Source organism: Plectropomus leopardus, chromosome 18, assembly GCF_008729295.1.
Source record: "Plectropomus leopardus isolate mb chromosome 18, YSFRI_Pleo_2.0, whole genome shotgun sequence".
NCBI classification, from domain to species: Eukaryota; Metazoa; Chordata; class Actinopteri; order Perciformes; family Serranidae; genus Plectropomus; species Plectropomus leopardus.
The window spans coordinates 11,663,981-11,683,665 of NC_056480.1; the positions used below are offsets into that span (position 1 = coordinate 11,663,981).

Genomic DNA, 19,685 nt, shown 5'->3' on the forward strand with positions numbered 1-19,685 from the left:
GTTTAGGAGAAGCCGTGGAGCATTTTGGTCCGAAATAATTCATGATTCCGGTGCGGGACGAAGGAGAACAAGAGGAGCGAAATCTGCCGTGCCAAGAAGAAGAAGAAGAAGAAGAAGAAGAAGAGGGAGCAGAGGAGGAGGAGGAGGGGGAGGAGGGGGGAAACAGCGGAGTTTGATGGAGTTGTGTGCGCTTATGCCGGTGATATTTATCCATAACGCACAAGACTAGTTGAACGAAGCGCCGTCATCATGTTTGACTGCATGGACGTGCTGGCCGTGAGTCCCGGACAGATGCTGGATTTCTACACGTCCAGTCCGTCCTCGTGCATGCTGCAGGAGAAGGCTCTGAAAGCCTGCATCAGCGGACTGGCGCACAGAGAGTGGCAGCACCGCCGGAGCGCACACTGTAGGTCCAACTTCTCGTCATCTCTTATTATTGTTGGTGTTGTGGTTATTGGCTCACTTAAAGCTGTGAGGGGGTGAGCTGGATGTGATGATTCACAACAAGTTGGCATAAAGGGCCTACAGGGCTGATAAATTAGTGTGATCTCAAAATCAGACAGATTTTGGAAAACTCTTGGAAACAGGGCGCATCACTTGATAAAACTATTAGAATTAATAATTCAGACGCAGGGAGCTTTGGTTATTTTTTTTGCCTCAGTGATACGATAAAGTGTAATATTGTCTTATAAAAAGCAAAAAGTTTTTGATGTTTGATTCAGCAGAAAACTCTCAACTTTCTCCCCAAAACGTCATATTTCACTCCTACCGTGCGCCGTCATAAATTCTCAGCATGTGGAAGCAGCCACGACCTGCTGATGTATGGCTTGTCTCAGATCAGTTTGAGTTCAGAGAGCAAGCAGGCTGGAGGAATGCAGAGAGTAAACACAGGCGGCGTTTCCACACCTCCTTCCCCGGCCGCACATGACAGGAGGGGCGGCCTGACGAGTCGCGACCTGCGCTCCGTGACACTGATTTAGATAAATGACCCCTCGGACTTTTCAACAAGATTAGCGGGCTGCTATCGGAACATGTCAACCCAGCGCGTTTTGAATTGGCCGGGGCTGATCGATGGACTGCTGCTAGTTTTTGTTCAGGAGATTGAAGTGGAGGCTTTAAAGACAGCTGCATTCCGAGAAAGATTTATATCTAATCAAAATGAATATTGAGGTGATATGTAAGGAAACAAAAAATATTATAATAGACTAAAACAGTGTTCAGGATGTTAGGGCAACAGCAGTTTTATGACACTAAGTGAAATACAAATTATTCTTTTGAGTAAAAATCCTCTCTGCACTGTAAAATCTGTCAAGTTGATCATGATTAAAATAATCATGGAAACCAATTGACTTGAAAAGGGAATGTCAATACAACTATAAATTTAATTTTTGTATACTTTGTATCTAAGTTTACTTGAAAATTTGCCATATTTATGTAATTTTTTTGCAATGTAAAAATGACAAATGGAATTATCTTTTTCTTTTTAAGTGTTAGCAACTTAAGTTAACCAAGTTAGTCTGACTTAACGTGATCATGTCAAAGAGGATTTTTCCAATGATGTAGTTAGGAGATCTGCATGTTGTGTGTTGTTAACATGTTTAAGAATATTAAAATATGATTGACTGGAATGTAACTGTCTGATTGTAGATATATACACAGTAAAATTGCTAAAAATTAGAAAGATTTACTTAATTAAACTTGCCATTTTTAAGTTTCAACAACCTCACAAAATGATGTTAATATAACTAAATTTTAATGAAATGTAACAGTTAAATATAAAATTAACATAAATGAAGATTAATTGTTATATTTACTAACATTTTTTAAGGCAATCAGCTCCCTAGATTTTTTTCAGTAAAATCAGCTTTTCAGATTTAACGCTGTAAAGGTGTAAAAACAGTGTCAACAGCATAACTCCCCACCATTTCTTTAAAACATCATTTTCAGCTCGAGATCACTTTCATCCTCTAACTGTGTGCTCATGAGGCACTTGTCAGTGTTTGTTTTTCACTGTCGCCCTGCTGCTGCTCCGTGATTTATCCCCATCTGATAATGACCAGGCTCCAGCTGTCATTCCTCAGGAAGTGTTTGCTCAAGGGCACTCAGTCAAAAGAGGCTCTTATCAGTGGAGGGAAAGTGCAAAAATGACAGCTGCCACCTTTAACCTGAGCTGCCTCACACTCCGCTCAGCTGCAGGTCAGGGTTCAATGAAAACAGACTATAATTCCCTTGTAAATATCCGATTATTCCTGCAATTAGTGTTTTTTTCTTTAAGAAGTGCACATTAGAAATTTCTAGAGTGCAAGGTGGCATTTTTTGAAGTCCAGGCAGCTGCCCACAACCTCAATCTATTCAGTTACTGTTGTTTGAGAAAAAGAAACCTATGAAAATAACATTTAAGAAGTTGGAACCTGCTAATTTATAGCTTTTTTTGTTGCCAATGAATTTATGGCAGTCCCAAAGCACTGGGAAAGTTATTTCTTTAACTTAAAAGCTTTTTATTTACGTCATGTGTACAGAGTTCTCTAAATGTGAGGAAATGTATTTGAAAAATCGCGCACATTTTTCTTTAAAATTTTCAAAATAACAAAAATTAGATTTCATCCTTGTAGACAAAATGCCCAATTCATTTTGCCCGTATAATTATTCTGCATTACCATTTAACAAGCTGATGTGCAGCTCGGGGCTCCTTGACAGAGCCGTAGTTAGGACTTTAACAGTCCCCTAACCTGTCAAAATTTTGTTCTGACTCTTTCATTTTTTTCTTTATATTTGTTATTTGTTTTACCTTTTCCATAATTCCTTTATGTATTCAACTATATTTTTTTCAATTTGAGAGTCCTCATAAAGTCTTCATAGATTACTTTATTGATGTCATGTAGTTTGAATTTTAAAATTACTTCTGTCAGTAATCTTTGGAAGAACATGTGATCAAAATCTGCTAATTTCTGCTTATTCTCATGTTTATTATGAATCTCTTAATGCTTATAAAATCCATAATCTACTAATAGTGAAATTAGTGACTGCACGTTCCTTAGAAATAAAATGAATCACATTAAATCACTTGAAAATATATATATTTTTTGAAAATCTTTAAAACTTAAATTTAAAGCTTAAATTAAAATAATAAAACATAAATATGAATGTTTAAGCGGACTGAGGAGAATGGTTTACCTTTCGGCTTGTGGTTTGTTAAGGATCAACTTCAGTTGTTTTTATCCATTATGTAATCTTATTTATGCATATAAATTTCAATGTGAAAGACCCCCCCTGACTCTGTACTGTCGGTTTAAACTGTTGAAGAGCTGCTTCTTAAAAAGAAAGTGGGGACAGATTTTGAAAAGCTGCTACAGTGGCCGCTTTGTAACAGGCTGTAGCTTCTCAAGACCAAGGCCCTCTGAACCCCCTTCAAAAAAATATGAACCAGACGCCAAAATTAAGATGTCCACATTTTTTATTTATTTATTTGTATTTACATCAAGGTCAAAAATTGCCTTCTCCACACATGTCTGTTGGCAAAACATTGTTTTACATATTTATCGGCCTAAAACATGAACACCAAGGGGAAAATGACCTCCTCAGCGGTAGCTACGCCCCTTCGTGTCATGTCAATACTGAAAAATAAAATGCAGAAGATATTTCATTCCATAAAAAAAGAACTTATTTTAGTTGTCAAAGAATGTCACACAAATAAAAAAGTAAAACGTATATCATCTCCCAGTGAATTAAACATAATGTCTGATGTAAATTGGTTGACCAACATGAAAATCAAATGAAGCCATGCAGTTAGACAGTTAGTGCTCTTTAGCACACACACACAGAGACACTGGCCTTATGGGACAGGGCTTACATAGCGCCAAATTGGACAAAAGAAGACGTTTTTTTTTTTTAAACTTTTTTTTTTTAAATCAAAAGGAAGTGTCCTCTGCCTGTAGAGCTGCACCTTGGCCCTTTGTGCTGTCCGACAGGACACCCCCTGCCCTCTCCCTGTTTAAATTAGGCGCTGTTTAAATTCGACTTTGATTTGAGAAAGCCTCTCTCAGGGTCATTGAAATGTTGGTTTATTAATTTATTTGTTCAGGATAATGGAAACCTCCTGGGTGTTAATTAGCTGCATTGACAACGAGCAAGCCATTAATGCACTTCCTCCACCAGTTTAGATGTTAATTAAGAATGATCAAGGACCTCCTTTACACAGATAAAATGGGCTTTGCGGCTGAGGAATGGCTGCACATGATGCCCACGCCGCGTAAAAAGAAACAAATGAAGTTCACATTAAAAGCATCACGTCATTTTGTCTCATCAAAACAAATCCAAACGCCATCAGACAAATAAGTGGAAAGGTGATTGTCTATAAACACTGCTGCCATTGTTCCTTAAAAAGACAGAGTGTGATGTTCTGGCGTGATATGTGTCGAACAGCTGATGTGTGTTATGGGATAATTGGGGCCTTTTTGTCTTCAAGGCTTAAGCGCCTCTGATATGGACATGAAAAGCCATTAGCACAGCTTGCACACCAAGCTAATTTAGTGGGCGTGTGAAATGAAAGGTGGATGGGGGGAAATAAAAAGCGATGTACAACAGTGAAATGAAAGGGGAGCTCTCTGATGCCAGGCATGTTTAATCGACATGATTAGGACAGTGTTGGGGTCCCACCAGGGTTACACTGATACTGTGTATCTGCAGCGATACTCCAATAAAATATAAAATACAGGGTCTGTTACAGGCTCCTGCTACACCACAGCTGCAGAAAAAAAAAACACCTTTTCATGTTTTATGTGTTAAAGAATGAATCATTTTAAGGCTTGTGTTGCCCAGTCATTGCTGTAGCCTTTAAAAAGCTGTCTAACTCTGAAATATGTTTTTTTAAACTGGCTCCAGTGGAGAACTTTACTTTGTCATTATGGTTTAATTGCTGTTTCAGAGGCTTTTTCACCTTCATAAAAAGAAAACACTTTTCATGACGTAAATGCAAGTACACACGGGCAGTTTTAAAAGAACCTGAAGGCAATATGAAAAGAAAGCAGCTGAAAGTAATGCCATAATTAAAGGCAACAGAGTCTGAGCTTTTTGGGAGTTTCTGCCAGATACAGTATGTAGTGTGGACAACCTGAATATTTGACCATTTGGACATTTGTTCACTGGGCAGGTATTCAATTTTTCGATTCAGATATCCAGTTGTCTTTTATTTTGTTTTTTTGTGTTTGTTTATTTGCTTTGTTTTTTGTTTTAATTTGAGGAATGACAATTCTCCCAATTTCCCATTCATTGATGTATTACTGGCAGCCACCACAACATCCATATATTGATTTCACTGTTTTTGTACTATTTAAAATAGGCAACATTTTCATTGTAGAGCTGCGTACGGCCCCGCTCTCTTTCTCTCTCTATCACAAAACCTCCGCTCCAGGCCAAGGACAGTTGGTGAGAGTCCGCCGGCACACACACAGTGACAGGGCATCACATGGCTATCGTTTCCTAACAGTTATTAACGAGTTCATCAACAGAGTTGAGCTATTTTGGTGTCGGTGTGAGTTTGTTGGGACCATTTATATGTTTGGTTTCAGTTGTTAGCTGCTGTGTTAGCACACGCTAAACTGACCGTTCGCGCCGAGAGCGTCTCCGGAGCTGGACCGTCCTGTGTGACAGAAACAGTGATTCTGAAAATAAGTAAAAATCTCAAATCTTAAATTTGTTGGAACTAGTATGCTGCTTCTGCATTTCTGTTTCACGGCGCTTAGTCAGGCATTGATTTGAAGCTCGGGAGCCCAAAAAATGGCATTCAGGACAACGTCACCCCAACAGGCTGAGAAGTCTGGATGGGTAAAAATGTAGCAGCAGATCAGAAAAAAAGGAAAATAACTGCACCATAAACCAACAGTTTCAGAAATGTCTGAGTCCATAATAAAATGTTTCAGACTTGGGTTGTGGTCTTTAGCGTTACGCATTCGAGATGAGCAGACTTTTAATTCCACTTCTTGGGCACCAAAAAAAACCCAACATTCTTTTAATTGTTTTCAATGAAACAAACAATATCCGCTTGATCCTCATTGCATTTTCGATCTGTTCATGTAAATTGTCATCGGAGATTTTGTCCACTATTTTATTTATTTATCTGTTGTGCGGAGTTTGTCCTGCAATCGTCTGCAGCACAGCTTAAAAACAAGCTATCAACATGTTAATTATGAATTGCTTCATACTCATAACACCCAGAAGCTTTTTTAAAAAGTCTTTACACCAAGTAAAAACAGTAAAACAAACAAACAAAAAAACAAAAAAACAAAAAACATATGTACATGCATTAATATAAACATATATTTCTGTAGATTTTACATATAGTTTTTAAAATTGGAACGCTTGAAGCCTGAATACATTATTACAACGTAATCGTGAACGAGAGAAATGCAACATTCTCGGCTTGATTTTGGTGCCATAAGGATCCACTTCAATTCCTTATAACCCTTACATCGACTCATTTTGTAAATATTTAGCTTTACTTTAATATGTTTGAGCTTGTTTAAGTGTACAAATAAAGGCTTTTGCTGTGGGAGACAAAATTATAAAACTGACCTCAGACTCGTCAGGCTTAAATAGTGACGGTGCGTGTCCGTGCCGTAGAGTAATGAATCTAGAATGTGTGTTTTTACAGTAAAAGTTGCTATATTCAGGGTTCCCGTGGTCATGGAAAACCTGAAAAGTCATGGAATTTCACAGTCACCTTTTCCAGGCCTGGAAAATCATGGAAATAGTAAAACTCATTGAAAATGTTGGAAAAATCATGGAATTTTGTTGCATGTAATGAAATTGTTAGAGCAATTGTCATGAAAAAAAACCTTCATTTTATGTAACAAATACACATTTTATCATAACATATCCTTAAAAAAATCATAAAAACTTTTATATACACTGTAAAATCAACACTAAATAATCATTTTTTTGTATAAAATAATACATTTTAAGACTGTGAATGGCAGCAGGAATATTGTCAAAATGAACAAAAATAAAAATGTTTTCGGCAAATGTTTGCCCTCGAATTTGAATAATTATTAACTAAATTTTATCAGCCTCTATATAAAATGAAAGTAACTTACAGTTCTATTTTTATGTTTTATTGTCCACGTGTCCCTCAGCTGAAACATTCTGGTTGTTGATTTGGATATTTCCCCAGTTTGCCACAACCATCCCACAGCTCCCAGCTTCACTTCCTCTGACTGTTCATAACAGTCGCCACCAGAATCCAGTTCTGTCTAAAAGCGCTGGCAGGGGGAGAATAAAATAGTACCGGCTCTGTGCTTTTATGGGCACAAGTTCGTGTGGATTTAAAGGAAACCTCTCACATTTCAGCAACCTTATTTATTCCCCGTGTTCCTTTCCTGAGCTCTCTCCCTCGTCTCCTGTTTTTATGGCTGTCTTAGTTTCTCGCTGCGTTTTTATGAAAGCTTTGATGTGGCTCGCACCTGTTGTGTTCTGCTGCTGCTTCCCATCAACATGTAGTTTGACCTCGACGCTGCAATCACCCCCGGGTCACCACCGGGTCACAGAGGGGGTCAAAAGTTTTGGTCACGTGACTGCGTGGGAATCTCAAAACCCAAACGCTAGTCAGCTAAATGATACATGACGATGTAAGATTGAGAAATACACTACTGTGCAAAAGTCTATGTTATTTGAGCAAGGTTATAATGATCATACATATTTATTTTTCACTATCTCTTTACTAAAATATAACCAGAACATTCAGGAAATATGTATATAGTATTAAAAATATTTCAAAATAAAACAACTTTAACAGGCTAAAGATGCCAGTATCAACTGTAAAGAGAAAGGAGAAAAAAAAACAGCCCATGTGTTGTGTTAGAGTTCAAGAGGTGCTAAAGGGCCATACTAAATATGGACTTGAGTCTGAAAAAGCCATTTTGTTCGTACGCATTACAACTTTGCTAAAACAACAGATCTATGGTCTCTAAGACTCTTGCACAGTACTGTTGTCAATTCGGGTTTTCTCTGTCAAAGATGGAACCCCTGATGAAAAGCAGATCCTCACCTCTCCCCTCCGCTCTCCTCTTCCATTTCCCCCCCAGACATGGAGTCAAATGACTGCTCCTTACTGTTATTTTCTTTTTCCTCGAGTGTTTAAAGCTCTTCTAAATATCCACCTCTGTAAAACACATTGGAGCGCAGAGCAAAGCTGCTTCTAATTTGGTGTACTTTGGGTGAACTTTGACCATTTCCTCTGACTGGGCCTGCTGTATGTGAGCTATGCGCTTGGCGCTCCTGCAGAGAGAACCTGCAGGAAAAACACTCTCAGACTGGATGGAGAGTCAGCTGAGTGGAGAAGGAGGAAGAGGAGGAGGAGGAGGAGGAGAGAGGCTGGATACACAGACGGGGAGTAATATTCCTCTTATCCTCCCAGGCTATGCCCACTGCTCCACACCCAAATCACCACAGCTTTCTCCTTAACACAAACCAAATACACAAATATCCCGAGGGGCTTCAGGAAATGCCTCTCTTTCTCTTTATCCCTCCTCTTTTTTTTTTTTTTTGCACCGTTTCTCTCCTTCTTTCTGTTTTTGCTGATCTCCTCTAATTTGTTGCCTTGTTGTTTGCCTTTATGCAATCATTGCAATTTATGGATCTCAATTGATTTTCATTTAAACAAAAATTAAGATTTTAAGTGCACGTCTCCCTTCCATTATCTGCATCAGGAAAGCAGCTTTGTCCTCATTTCGAATGCGGCATCATTGTGTTAAATTGCCTGTGTGCAGCGACAGACTTTGCTTGGGGTTCTTTGCCATCTGTTGGTCATGTGGACCATGTGGGGAGAGTTTTACATGTCACTGGTTTTCAGACTGGGGGAAGTGGATATAAGGACGTAGAGGGCACAGAGCGGATAGATGACGCTGCAGCCCCAAAGATTGTTTCTGCGTTACCTACGAGTAAGCTCACATCTTGTCTCACACTGATCATTTTGGGCCGTACCACTTTGGGTTTTTCGAGCTGACTGAGATGCCCGCTGTATATTGTTTAACGGTTGTTGCCGAGGCGCGAGTAAACAATTTAGCAGTAATGCCCATATTCTATTGCATTACTTTTGTGTCTCAATTCTGTGCATACAATGGCACATTTTGCACGCAGATGTTTTGCAGGAATATCAATTATGTGAATAAATGAGGATAAATTGTATTTTTCTCTGTCGTCAGTTCACGTATTTGGGTGTTTACTAGAAATCACAGTAAAAAGTGCACAATAATAATTACTTGTTTGTTTTACTTACTAGGATACTCTTAAACTTTGGCCAGTTTTTTAAAAGAGTTTGTTTTTTATTACAATTTGGATCTTATTTTCATTGTTTTGGCATCAAAAGTCTTTGTAATAATAACGTTATGCTCCACAAATGATTTGCTGACATCTGAGAACATTTTGATAAAAAGAAGTCAGACATGGAAGGAACACGAGCAGACACATGATATTTTAAGGGTTGCTGCCAAATAGCCTGTAGACTATTTATCAGTAAAGACCATTTTCTGTTGCATTAGATTTGTGTCTCAGTTCTTGCACACATTTTCTGCATGCACATTTACTGCATTTGTGGAGAAATTGTGGCCATTCTGTGGTCAATACAATAATTTGGGTGTTTACTAGTACTCACAGTGCATACGTGCACATTTGTATGAACTTCTCACTTTGTTTTTACTGGGTGAGAATGCTCAAAAAAGTTTGGCCAATTTACCAAAAGTGTGTTTCAACTTGGTTCCTATTTTCATAGTTTTGGCCATCAGTACTCCTGGCAATAGCAACATTATACTCCCCAAATGATTTGCTGACATCTGGGAACATTTTGACAAAAAGAAGTCAGACATGGAAGGAACACGAGCAGTCACACGATCCGACAGGCTGTAAACAAACCTCCATTCGGAAGAAACCAGACCGACTTTCTGGTACAAGTTTGATATGTGCCTGGACACATTTTTCCTCTGCAGTGAGGGATTGTTCCGACATTTCTAGTTCACTCACTTTTGTGGGTTGAATTAAATTCTTTGTCGAGCTTAACACAGTACTGACATGCATAATGCAGATTCAGTTATTGGTCTTTAATGATTTCTGCTGTCCATACTGGCTGTGAAGCGATCCCACTATAGGGAGGGCTACACTGTAGGATGGATAATATAGGTGGACAGATATTGAATTTTCAAAGGCCAATGTAATAACAATAGTTTGGAACAGAGAAAAAGTAGATACGGTATGGCTCGATGAGGTTTTGCAGTCTTATTTAGCCACTTGTTAGCAACCACCTTTTTTGAGACACAAAAAGCTTCAGAGTTCACAAGTGGGGTATACCGTATATTGACGTAATTTATGTTTTGGAATAAAACGTGAAATTATCTCTCCGCCTGTGTTAACCACAGACCTGATTTCAGGCTTCTAACTGAAAACCCATTCAAAAAACCCACCGACTTTGAGATGAGGTAACCGGAGGTGCTGAAATGCAAACTGTTTTCTGGGATTTAGGACTAAATGTAAAAATGCTTTTACAAAGCAGAGAAGAGAAATCACATCTTTGAACTGAATAAAGGATGTCATGTCAGTTAAACAGCCATTTAGCTAAACTTTGACAAAGTTAGCTCACATTAGCCACAATTAGCTGCTGGTTATAAATACTGCTGTATACAAAAGACAAAGGACATTTTATTGCAGTCAAAGTTTTGATTTGTAAGAGATAATATTGTTTTATTTCTCCATTTAAAAGCAAATTGCATCACTTTGGTTTTGAAACTGTGGTGAATATCAGTAGTAATGGCACATGATTGACAGGATTTAATGAGTCACACCAGTGACCTTATCAGATCAAGACAAGAAAAGAAAGGCAAGGCAAGAAAATCATCAGATTATATCAGTTTTATTAGTCAAAACTAATTTGAGAACAAATCCACATATACTTCCATCAGCTGTGTGTTTTTTCAATCCATCACTAAAAATGACTGGCTGATATAAAAACCAGTATCTGCTCTGTATATCGGTGCGCTCCTGGTGTCAGCAGGCTCGGTCCCAGCGGACAGGCCAATCACAGGAGCTGTTTTCTCTAGTCTTTCCCCCCATTCTGCCTGCAGTCTCCAGCAGGGAGTGTGTGCTTTCCTGTTTGACCCTGGCGGCAGGTTCAGCCAGAGGCTAAGGGTTCAGCAGCCACAGATTTTTCTCTGCCTGCTCTGAAGCCAGACTCGCCGTGCGCGCTTGTCTGTCACCAGCCTTTATTCCTCTAATGGAGCTTTCTGTGTATGTTAACATGCGGGGAAGTCGACTCAAAGTTTAATCACGCAGAAAATGGAAAAAGGCTCCCCTGCACCTGATAGGGCCTATACACCACCATACAGGTACCCATTGACCACCCCCCTTCTCCCGCCTCCTCCTCCCACACACACACACACACACACACACACACAGAGGGGCGTAATGAATCTACGTTTATGCGTCCCATCTGTCTGCAGGTGGTCACACTGCCTCCCAGACGCAGCCATGGGTTTCAAATAGGCAGCAGGGCTGAATTGTTGGCGCTGCTTCTCCTCAGTGTGGGACTACCCAGCCATCACAAATGCTCAAAAGGCATATCAGTAACAAAAGTATTTTTCCTCTCAATGTATGTTAAAGTGTGCCGCACCTCCTGGGGAAGACTAATATACATTGTTTTTGTGCTCCAGTAGTCGTGCATCCTCATCATCATCTCAGGTGAATACCTAGTTTCACTTATTACATTTTTGATACAGGACGGGGATATTGCGGTGTGCCTCCTGGCGGGGAGGGGGACTGAGCTTGTGGATAAAATGAACCCCTTCTTAAATCCAAGCAAAACACGATCACTGAATTAGGAGATCAAAGATTTTAGAATTAGGGATTATCCTAACACAGTGATGGAGGAGAGCACACAAATTGTTTTGATGAACCCTGTGGTACACTTACTTTGGAAAACCAAGACATAATCAGATTTGTGATCCAACCGTCAGAGACATATACAGTATATGTGGCGAAGTGCAAAGAAAGGCTATGAAACTGCTGCATGTGATTTCAATGAGTATTTAATATGAGACACATGAAATGATGTGCAAATTTGGGCCTTTGGTAATATGAACACAAGTGATTAAGAAACATGCTTTTCAAAGTGAGGTTTTTAAAAAAATAGTGTTTTGGTATCAGTACTGAAACCAGGGTGTCCCACACATACATTTATTTGTGCCTGCTATCGAGATTAAAACATCTACAGCCACATATTGATCTTATAATTTTAGAGCCTCACCATTCAGGATCACAGATCGTACTCTGGACACAGAGGGAGCAGCAGAATGGCAGACGTATTAACAGTGAAACTTAACTGTTCATAGTGCTGGATCTAACAGTTTGCTATTGCTCATCTTCTCAACAACTACTCCTGTCTCCCATCGATCTGGTCAGCTCTGACCTGATCGACAAATCAATTATCCACCCCATGACTCAAACTGCACAAACTGCTGCAGAGGAAAAAGGAGCTCATGAAGCGTTCCACCTGCACTGCATTCACAGAGCCACAAAAATGTCACACTAGACAAAGTATTGTTACTTACTACTAATGATGGAAATTGAAAAGATTTTATGCCAATGCCATTATCCATGATTTCGTCAATGATTCCTGATTAATATCCTGTGTTGGGGAAAAAAAGGGTGCCAACACAGGTTTTCTGCATCAACACAACAGTTTTATTATCTTTGAGTCTATCAAGCCTCACTCTGCTGTAATCTTACCTCGTAAAATGAGGCTTTGCTTGGGGCCATTTTTTCCTCTCTGCCATGACTCCTCCTTGTTGCAAGTTTGCTGCAGCTCGGACATACAAATTTAATGTCATTGTTTTGCAATGCACAACTGTCAGAAAAACGTGCTGGCATCGATAAAAGGAATTGATAAGCCTGGGGGCATATGATTCCTATGGCTCAGACAATTCAAAATTGGTTTTCAACTGGAACCGGGTCTCAGTCCCCATCCCTATTTATCACATATGATTACATTTTGATTACTTTTCCAACAAATGTTTTATTTAGTGCTATCTAGTTGTGAAGTTGCAGATGGAAAGCAACTAAACCTTCTCCTGTGTGCCAGGAGCATGTGTTTGGTTAGACCTTTTTGGGCGATTGTAGAAACAACATAGCAGACTCAGGACCTGCTCTGTGTGTAGATATAAACATTAGGACATTATACACTAATGAACACATAGTCATGAATATCATATTCTGTCCCTGCCAATGTATCCCCCTTAATCCTACAAATTGGACCTTTAAACAGGGCAATAAAGCTGCAGTTTGACATTGAGTATGTCAGTGTCGACATTTTCACTGCTTTTAAACAAGCTTTATACTGTGCAGTAATGTTAGGGTCCTTTCTGATTTCAGAAGGAAAATATTGTTAAATCCACAGTACTGAAAGGCTCTCTTTTCTCACATCATGCCCACCCGTCTTGGCGTGGTCGGCTGGTTGCAGGCACGGCAAACTGGTGTTGCTTTCAACAATGTGCATTGATTTGATTGGCAGACAAGAGGGGCAGAGCAAATTCAAACAAGAGAACGAATCAAAAACAATGCTCAATATTTGAAGACATACTGCCAAATGAATGAAGTCTGTCTGGACATAGACAGTTCCCTGTGAGCCAAACTACCCTTGATGGTGTTACACTCGCTTTGCTGAACCACATTATCCTGAAATATGCCAAAAGAAGGAATTCCTGCACTGTGAAAATATGCAGATAACATTTAATTATGTAACATATAATTTTTGCTCCCCAACACTGTTAATTATACATTTGCATAGACACAAATGCTATAGCATCTATTCCCCCCTCTCTCCCCTATCAGATGGCTTTGTGTGTCGGACCACTGGCTCGCCTCCAGTATGGTGTCTCACCATACATCTGCTTTATGTGCAAGCTGCCTCTGACTGCTCTGTGCCAGCAGCAGAGGGAGGCCATTTGGAGCAATGAGATGACCTGACTTCAATGGAAACAAATGTCTGTCTGTCTGTCTGTCTGTCCTCATCAATGAAACCAGGTCGCGCCGGAGCTGTTTAAAGACCGGAGAAATAACATGGCTGACTTTCCCTACAGAAGTTGTTTACTCTCAGATGAATACCACTTGAAATTCAAACCAGCAAACTTTCCTAAATCCTAACGCAGCACCATTATGTCAGCTTTATGCAAGTCTACTTAAAGATTCTGCAGAACTTTTTAAGCAGTTGATGCTGTCACTGTTTCATAACAAGTCGCAGAGACTGCTCCTTGCTGGCCAAACTGCTCCTCAGATAAGAGTGGGAATCGATAGATTTATAAATCATCTCATTCTAATTAACCTTGGTGGTCATCTTACTTTCTCATCCCTTCTTGCAGAGGTAACATCCATCCTCACGTACGGTACTGTATGTGCTGTAGACTTGTTAAGTCTTCCCTGGAGCCACTGAAGTTGCCGAACACAAAGCTGCAAATTCGACACGCGCAAAAAGTCACACAGGGTGAATGTAGCGGAAGATTAGATTAAACCGCCAGGGAATTCCATGCAAGGACGAGGGTCCAGTAATTATAAGAGCTTGTCCTTTACCATCAGTAATTGAGTTTACTCTGATGAAGTACGGAAGAAAGTAATCTAATCAGTAGAGATGCTGGAGAGACTGTTCTCCATTTTCTATGCAGGCTGTGTGCGCACGTGGGCTGAGGTTTGGACTTTGCAAATATTTTGGTCTACTATTTTTTTGGTTTGGTACATTTTCACTTCAAGATGCTAAATGTGTTATGATTGCTGTAACTTGAAGTAGGGTCCTATTAGTGCTTTTGTATTTGCAAATTATGAGCACATCACCCATAAAAACAACTGTTTAATGTCCTCTACCTGCTTTCAGGTGAAAATGTGAAAATATTGGAGTGTTTTTTCCCCCAGCAGCCTACTACTTCAATACACTACTTATGTAGTTGTCCCCCAGCCTGTGAATGCTGGGGAATATGAGTTTTACACTCACATAAGAGAGACAGTAAAGCAGTGCTAATGTTACTTAATGCCATTAGCCTATGTTTTGATCTTGTACGTTAACATTATCATGTAGGGATTTGCAACCTTACAAACTAAAGGTCATTACAGGCTCAGAACATTTTTACCTGTGGCTAAATAATCTAACACTGTTTGGATTAACAGTTAGATCCGTAAAAAATAGAAAATAAAAAATAATTAAATAATTAAATTCAGGTAAAACTTTAACCAGCAACGGTTCAGGGTGGATAACAGACATGTTACCACTTATTTAGAGGGAAACATGAATTACCAAGGGCAATCCATCCGGTCTTTGCTCAGTTTTTCCCTGGACAGTCTGGTCTCACTCCCAGGGCATCAAAATAAGCTGCTTGCTCGCCGTCCCCAGCATCACTATAATAACAGTCAGGGCACCCTCCAGCATCTGTATGAGATGTACCAGGGTTTCAGTTAAGTAAAGTTAAAACTCATTGGCATCATTATTAGGCTTTTAAAACTACAGACATAGGTTAAAGTGCAACAGTCCACTTAGTGTGGATGGAAATGGAGATAGATGGATCCAACAAGCACTGGACTTTGACCCAGGAGAGTTTGTGTGCCGTCAGTCATTTTCTGTAACCGCTTGTCCTCATAAGGGTCGCGGGGGGGCTGGAGCCAATCCCAGCTGTCATTGGGCGGAAGGCGGGGTACACCCTGGACAGGCCAGTTTGTGTGCTGTATGAATCTAAAAGTCAATTTTAAGTTTTTTTGTAAATGAGTCACCAGTGGATGACGACTCACCTCATGTCAGTCGACCAAGCATCAGAATATGATGAGAAGGGATGAGATCTTGTTGCCCTGAACCAGAGCAGTGGACCTGCTAACTGAATAGTTGAGCAACCAATTGACTGTTATGATCTCTAAAACTGCTAGCATGGCAAGTAGTCTTAGATGGACTTAACCAAAGACCAAAGACCAAATTTTTCTCACCTGAGAGTAAGATATTTAATACTATTGAGAAACTTGTGTACAATGATGTCTGGGCCTTTAAAATTTTGAGAAAACTTTTTTTTTTAAATGTAAATTTTCTTTTCGAGTTCCAGATGTCTTAATGAATCATTCAGTCATTTGAAACCAAGCCTCCTCATCTCCTTTCTTCTCTTGTTTGCATTCCCCGCAGCCATTGAAACGCAGAGCACCAGTTCTGAGGAGCTCGTCCCCAGCCCGCCGTCCCCGCCGGCCCCTCCTAGAGTCTACAAGCCCTGCTTCGTCTGCCAGGATAAGTCCTCAGGATACCACTATGGTGTCAGTGCTTGTGAGGGCTGCAAGGTAGGACTCCGGTACCTCCTCAGACTGTGGCATGCTGTGTTTTCTCTCTGTGACGCCGACACAGAGGGCATTCTCACTCAGAGTAGTTATTATTAAACACTGAAGTGAAAGTGTTGTGGCTGACTAAGATAAAGAGCTTTGTTTTTGAACTCCTGATCTAAAGCTGATCTAATCATTAAGATTAAACACGTTTTTCCTTCGAGGCCTTTCCTGAAGTAAATTTCTGACCACTTAAGAAAATGACCGCTTTTTTTATTTTTATTAATACATTTTAGTTTTATTTGATATGTATAATAACAAGCTTTCTCCAAGGTTCAGACTAGGAGTTGCATTTACAGGTTTGCACTCTTTTCGGCCTTTTGTGTCCTTTTTCTTTTGACATTTTGTGTGGCATGGAGCCTCAGTACTACTTCGCACCATTGTCTTGCAGCAAGAAGGATTTTAAGGGCCTTTCTTTGTGGAGTTTGCATGTTCTACCTTTGGCCAATCACTTGTCAATTCAGAGAGAGCAGCCTGCGAACTGTTTAGCTGTAAAATTAGACAGTTTATGAGCTGGCCGCCATGTGGAAACAGTGGACCCAAAAGCAAGCACTGCCCACCGGCCGAGAAAAAAAAACCATCTTAAAATCTCATTTGTGCTGGCTTTTGAATGCCTACCCTTACAAATTAAGTAAAACCAAAACTGAAAGAAAATATTTATTTATTTACTTTTTTAATATGGGTGAATTGTTTCTTTAAGACAGGACAGAACCTCCACTCAGTCTGCTATTCTCAAACATTCTACTTTTAGAAATTCCTTCCAACATCTGCTCTGCCAGCACTTGTCTGTCTTCTCCCACTTACAGCAGCTGTTGCTAGGCAACCGCTCACGCCCGCATGCACGTAGACACATATATAAACAATATTCAGCAGGCGAGTCAGAAAATAGTCTGCTGTGCCTTTAAAAGCATAATTAAATAATCCTGTAACGTTTTTGGCTGAAAATGAAAAAGTAAAGCTTTATATTACTTTGTGGGAACCGAAATGGATTACAGTGAAACCCTGTGGAGAACTGCACATGTATTCCTTGCAGTCAGCCTGTACGATTCCTTCCCAGGCGATGCCGTTTTCTCCCATGCAGCCAGATTGCACTGTGATGTCCTCTCTCCTCCCAGCCGCTGTAATTGAAGCGCTGGTATGCTAGGAATCCTTTGGAGTTTTTGGCCCAGAGGGAGGTGGTGATCAGCTCACTCACTAGGCTTTGGGTCAAACTAAGTTCTCCGCAGGCTCCCATGCAGTTATGTGCCAATATAAGCCTCATCGTAAAGGCCTGTTGCGACCTCTGACCTCGCTGCTCTGGCCTTAGTTTAAGGGAAACCCACTGGAAAAAAAGGATGGAATTTATTTGCACTGTTCATGTTCATGTAGTTGCCTAAGTGAAGAGTCATCACATCACTGGATCACATGGTTAAGGGCCTGAGCACCCTGAGTGCAGATTGTCCCTCCCTAATGACAAATACAGGCAGCGAATTCAGAGATATCATTGTCGCACACACAATATGACGCTCACTCCACGGAGTGCTCATGTAAAAACAGTTCAATTCATGTCAGAAATGGCCTTGATTTTTGTGACATCCTGACTCAGGAGGATTAAGCAGCGGATTAAAGTTTCCTTTTTTGTGTGTGTGTGTTGTATTTCTGTCTCCATGGTGAAGGCATTGTTGTCTGTGGTGCGAGGGGCAAGCCCCTTCTATTGGATGGATGCATCCAAGCATGGCGTACAGCTGTAGGCTTTTAGCCAGCAAGAAGAGCCTTTTACTGCCCAGTGAATGTGCCAATTAGAGCTACAAATAGACTCAAAGACGGACAGAGTGTATGTGCTTTGTAGGCTATGAGGATGTGCTTGTGAAGCACTTGTCTAAAAAACTCTCATGCACATTCACATGTACATATGCAGCAATATAATATTTTCACACTGCACAGAAGGCCAGTCGCATCCCTGGAGATAACTATTTAGTGAGAGTAGTGCAGAGTTTGGAGGTTTTCCTAGAAATGGTAGAAGTCTAGGGTTTTTTTTTTTTTTTTACCATATATCCCTTTTTCACCAAAATTGAAGCCCTTTTTTTTATTTAGTGTCAAAAGAAATAGGTGACAATCTGCTTTCCTATTTTTTTTTTTTTTTTTTTTTTGTCTTCTGGTGACATCATGGACACACTGACAAACGAGGTTAATAAACAGGAGAAAAAACATTAAAGCCAGTGAAAATGTTACAGCGGCTACTAGGGGTGTAGTGATTTACACCCCTAGTAGCCGCTGTAACATTTTCAGTTTTATCACGATACAAATTTGTATTGATTCACTGGATATTGATACTATTTTTGCCACTTTTGCAGATTAGATTTAGGGAACTGCAGTCGATATGAGACAATATGATATGCCTGTTTAACACAGTTGTTACATAAGAAAAGATTGCTTTCCATTTAGCTATTGTGGCTCCTCGCCTCCCTCACTTGTGTCTCTCCTGGCCTCCTTCTAGGTTTCTTCCAGCTTAATTTTAGGACAATAACAAATGACACACAGCTATTCATTTATTTATGTATTGACCTTCAATGCAGTTGCTCGTGTTTTTTTTTTTTTTATGTGACTATGTTTTTATGTCTATGAGCTGCTGGATACAGTAATTTCCCTGTTGGGATTAATAAAGTATTTATCAATCTATCTAGCTGTCAAATGTGTGGAGAAAAGTATAAGCAATAAAAAAGCTATCAATGTTCTGAATAAAACCCCTAGACTAATTAGTCTGTGATAGACCACAGGTACAGTAAAGCTTATTTCCTTTTTGAGGTTCAGCCAGATATTATAGAGGCAGCAAAATACTTGCTGCTAAGGTGCACTGAATACTTCTGTATCCAGTTTTGTTCTCTTAAAAACTTAGTTTTTCAGTTTGGCAGCTTATAAAAACCTAGTTTTGGAAACTTTTGGTAAATGCACTCTATCCCCCAGAAGCTTTTAGATATTTTTTTTGTTTGCTCGCAGACAAAAAGTAGGCACCTTCACACGATACAAAGTCAATACAGAGCATTGAATTGTCATCATCGTCCACCCCCACAGAGGGCGCGGGACTTAAATGTTCTCTGTCTCAATAGGACTGTACTGTAATAATAAGCTTGACTGTGCAGCTGTACAGACCTGCAATTCTGCAGATGCATCTGCACAAAACATAAGAAAGGAGGAAAAAATTATAATGTTGCAAAGAATGTTTTCATAATTCATTTACTTTTTAGATTAGCAGAATGGCACGGTCCAGGCCTTTTTCACTGAGGACATTCTTTGTTGGAAACTATTTTTTCTTAAAAATATTTGCTGTTGTGTTC

The 19,685-nt window shown here is 39.8% G+C and overlaps 1 protein-coding gene across 1 annotated transcript in view; it reads left to right on the top strand.

The window, feature by feature from the left end:
- The first annotated feature begins 221 nt into the window (after nt 1-221).
- The window catches only part of LOC121957629 (retinoic acid receptor beta-like), an 80,505-nt gene continuing 61,041 nt past the window's right edge, over nt 222-19,685 (top strand). The window contains exons 1-2 of the mRNA XM_042506318.1: nt 222-406; nt 16,184-16,332. Coding sequence (XP_042362252.1) covers nt 250-406; nt 16,184-16,332 — 306 coding nt within the window. The 5' untranslated portion in view covers nt 222-249. The remainder of the gene's footprint in view (nt 407-16,183; nt 16,333-19,685) is intronic.